The 4,469-nt window shown below is 40.4% G+C and overlaps 1 protein-coding gene across 1 annotated transcript in view; it reads right to left on the bottom strand.

Annotated features, from left to right (window-relative positions):
* The window catches only part of IFIH1 (interferon induced with helicase C domain 1), a 66,362-nt gene that overhangs the window by 49,781 nt on the left and 12,112 nt on the right, over positions 1–4,469 (bottom strand). Inside the window, exon 2 of the mRNA XM_045298067.1 lies at positions 919–1,078. Within this exon, the coding sequence (XP_045154002.1) occupies positions 919–1,078 (160 nt within the window). The remainder of the gene's footprint in view (positions 1–918; positions 1,079–4,469) is intronic.

Below are 4,469 nucleotides of genomic sequence, written 5' to 3'. Positions count from 1 at the left end.
AAGCTTTAATTGAGCAAGAACCATAACCAAAATCAATACATATGTACCAAATAAAAGATGATCAAAATAGATTGATCAAATTCCGTGTGCTTATTGTCTCATTCATTTAGAAGCAGCATCCCTGGAAGCAGGGGCTTGTATTTCTGTCTGACACTATCCCACCCCCACTCCGCACTCCCACCCTGTCTGGCTCCTACTAGGCACTGAATCCACACTGGCTGAATGACTGACTGAAAGAAACAAGTGAAGCTACCTTCCGATGATGACATTTCATTTAAGCCATTTATTACCAATTAACTCTCAGTGTGGCTTCCATGTAATCATTTTAAAAACACATGATACACACCATGAAAAGAAAAATAGGGCTATTTCATGCGACATTTACCAGTCCAACCTGTGAAAGGGCTAACAGATGTCACTATTATTAAGAAAATTTTAGATTCACAATGAAAATATCGATATTATAAGTGACAGATCTTTTATCAAATGTTTAACAAATTCCTGGAAAAGTCATAAAAATACGCAGAAGAACAGAGTTGTATTCACTACCAAGAGACTTTACTCCGATTGATTTGTGCGCACACACTGTTCAAGGGTGGCAACGTATCTTGATTTTAAAAAGGCTCCGGCCTCTTCTGTTTCAAAAACGATGGCGAGGAACGGAAGGAGCACCGCACTATGAGGAACCAGCACAGAAGACGGCTGCTCGGTGTGCTGTGTCTAGTGTTCTCTGCAAAGCCCATCTTTCCACCCAGCATCCGTCTCCTCATTGGTAAAGGAGTCGGGGTCAATGGATCATATCTTATAGCCATACAGTTAAAAAATTCTGATGCTAAATATCACTGTGTCTCCAGGCTTTATTAAACTCTCAATCACAATGCAAATGTGCAAAACTGTCCCCAGTAAAATCAGAAATACCTTCAGGACTTTCTATGCCTGTTAGCTCTTGGGCAAGGTTGGCATTTCCAGTTTGCTTCAGAACCATCACAAATGTAGAAAACCAATTGTCTTTCTGTACAATCCGTTTCAGTAGCTCTCTTACTCCTGATTCATTTCCCTGGTTTTCAGCAGCAGAAATCTGGTGTAAGAGAAAAGCAGAATTAACGATGATAAAGTATCTTTTGAATAAATTTAAACAGGAACTACTCTGTAGAAAAAGTGAGCAATTTGTATAAAGGCTTAAATTAATATAAATAAAACAAGAAGTCATCAATACTGCTTCTAGGGATTCAGGATTCTTGGGGATGCGGAAATATCTGGACAAAACACACTTTTAAATTGTGTGTCTTCTTCCTTCTTTTTAAATAAATACAGGGAGATACCCAAACCTGACACCATTAAGGAAGTCAATGCTTTTTACCGTAACCAAAAAAATAAAGTATCCATAGCCACGTTTTGCCTAGCTGACCCAATTTCTGCCTGTGCATCTATAAGACAAACACCGGCCTCCCCAAATTAGCCGCTGACAAGTCGATTCCAACTCTGGTGATGCCATGTGTTTCAGCCTAGGGCTGTGCTCCACAGAACGTCCAAGGCTGTGACTTTGATTACTGGTCACTTCTCTTTCCAGAAACCTCTGCATACATTTGAACTTGGAAACCACTTCGCTAACGGTTGAGTGTTTAGCCATTTGTGCCATTCAGGGACAACATTTCTGTGTATCTCTCACTGCCATTGAGTCAATGCCCACTCATAGTGACCGTATGGGACAAGGGAGAAGCGTCCCAGAGAGTTTCCAAACTCTTTACAGGAGCAGATGGTGGCTTTGAACTACTGACCAGAAGGTTTCACACAGCGGAATTTCCAGTTAGTAAGGAACCACTTACTAACAAGTAACCACTATGTCCCCAGGGCTCCTATTGATCTATCTCTAGGTCTTGCCATTTCCTGTCAGCGCATATTGCTGGTACTAGGTGCCATCAAGTCCGTCCCCACTAATCGTGAGCCTGCGCACAAATGAACCAATCGCTGCCCCTTCCTTCCTTCACCACCATCGCTTTCCCTGAACCCGCTGCTGTGCCCCTGATGTCAAACCTCTCATTGAGAGGCTGCTTCTTTTCACTGACTTGCACTTACTGTTGAGCTGCCGCACAGCTGTGGGGTGACTGGATCAGGCACAAATTAATCTCCAAAATGACATCTTTGCTTTTTGAGCACTTACAAATGGACTTTGGCAGCAGATTTACCCAGCGCAGTATGTCCTTTGTTTCCTTGATGTGGCTTCCAGGAGCATTGCTTGTAGATCCAAGTAAAACAAGCTCTTTAACAACTTCAATCTTGTCTCTGCTTATCGTGATGTTGCTCATTAGTCCAGAGGTTGAGGACTTTTGGTTTATGTTAAGGTGTAATCCATACTGAAGGCTACCGTCTTTGATCATCACCAGTAAGAGCTCCAAGTCTTCTTTGCTTTCAACAAACAAGGCTGTCATATCACAAGCTTCTCATGAATCTTCCTCCAACCTGATATTTCATTCTTATTCATAGTCCAGCTTCTCAGATTATTTGCGAAGCATGTAGACTGAATTACTACGGTGAAAGGATCCAACCCTGACACGCAACTTTCCTGATTTTAAGCCTGCCAATCTGTTTGAACAATTACTGTGGTCGTTACATAATCTCCTGTCAACTTGCAAAGGGGTCAATCGGGTCGCAGGTTGATGACATCATTTGGAAGCGTGAAGGATATAAATAACTTACTAGAGGGCAGACTTGCGCTCTGCTTCATGTTCCTGATGACAAGCCAGATGTGCTACCCTGATGGAGGCAGAGCCCTGGGGCTAGAGGAGCCACGTGGAGACCTACATCAGCACTGAGCTGCTTCCACCACCACTGGATCCACAAGGCTTTCCACCCACTGGCTTGTGATCTTTCTTCCTGTATTCAGCATCATCGCATGTGCTGCATGAGTCTGACGAAGAATTTAGAGACTGGTAATGGACACATGGCTAATACAGAATTTATGGACTTGACCTGGACTGGACCGGGATGTTTTCTTAATGTACAGTTACTCTTTGCTGTAAAGTTCTCTCTTACACACGAGTCTCTGGATTTGTTTCTCTAGTCAACCCAGACTAACACAATAACCTACTGGTCTGTATACAGATCCCACATGAGCACAACTAAGTGTTCCTCAATTCCCACTCTTCTCAATGCTATCCATAGTATGGTTTACAAGACACAAGTAAACACAGTTCTGGTATTCTCTGCTTTCAGCCAAGATCCATCTGACATCATTCTACATCCTCTTCAAAATCTGGCTTGAATTTCTTGTCTGTATTCTGTTGACGTACAAGGTATTTAAAAGTTATGTCCAGCATAATTTTACTTGTGTGTGATATTAATTATATTGCTAAATAAAATTTTTTTCATTCCATTTTTTCTTCTCTTGCTTTGGAATGGGTATAAGTATTAATTTCTTCCAGTTGATAGGCAGGGCGGCTGACTTCCAGATATCTTGGCAAAGATGCTTCCAGCATTGAATCTATTTGTTGATGCATATCCATGATCACTCTATCAATTTCTGGACCCTTATTTTTCACCAGTGAAATCTTATCTACAGTCCTTTGACATAATCATTTCTTCCTTTCATCTTAGCTCCTCTATCACCAAAGCCTCTTCTGACATCTGTTTGGCCTTTTAAATTTTTTCTGCCCTTTTGATGTTTTTTTGCTTTCTTCGTGCATGATATCCTCGATATCTTTGTACAATGGAAACTTCATTGTTCTTCGGTCATTATTGTTCAATGTAATCTTGAGCTAGTTTCTAATTTCAGGTGGAATATATTCAATGTCACACTTTAGTTCTGTGGACCTGCTTTAATTTTTTTCAGCTTCAACTGGAACCTCCATATGCACAATTGCTGATCTGCTCCAGTCACCTCCTGATCCCGTTCTGACGCGTGATTTTAAGCTTCTCTATATCCTCAGCGGGGTTGGTTTGATTCCTGTGTATCCTATCTGTGTAGTCACCCATTATGTTATTGACAAAAAAGTATTTCCTATGAATGACAATGGTATTACCAAATTCTATCATGAAATCTTCAGCATTATTTTTATTACCAAGGCCATGTTTTCTAACTACTGGTCTTCGCTTCTCCTTTGAAGAAGAATTCAATCCATAATGGCTATACAGGAGAAGCTGAACTTTTATTAGCCAACTCCTCTTGCTTCGTTCTTACTATTAGGATGTAATCACTACCACAGATTCATAACTAACCACTACCACAGATTAATGTTCATGCCTGTTTACTATTTATATTATAATGGCTACACTCATTTTTTCTTGAATTATGCTTCCTTATTATGAGACAAATTGACTTCTATGTTTATTCCTTCTTTAAATAATACAGCAGACTTATATCTGCCATTTATTAGAATTCCTATACTTCATTTAATTTCTCTCTTTTAAGTTCTTTTATAAAGGGATTCTCATGATGACAGCACTAATTCCTAACACCACAATAAGCATCT

The sequence above is a fragment of the Echinops telfairi genome, unplaced genomic scaffold, assembly GCF_000313985.2.
Source record: "Echinops telfairi isolate 266 unplaced genomic scaffold, ASM31398v2 ScPeMD7_4;HRSCAF=17, whole genome shotgun sequence".
In the NCBI taxonomy this organism is placed as follows: domain Eukaryota; kingdom Metazoa; phylum Chordata; class Mammalia; order Afrosoricida; family Tenrecidae; genus Echinops; species Echinops telfairi.
The sequence above is the reverse complement of the archived record's forward strand: the minus strand, read 5'-3'. Positions and strand labels throughout refer to the sequence as shown.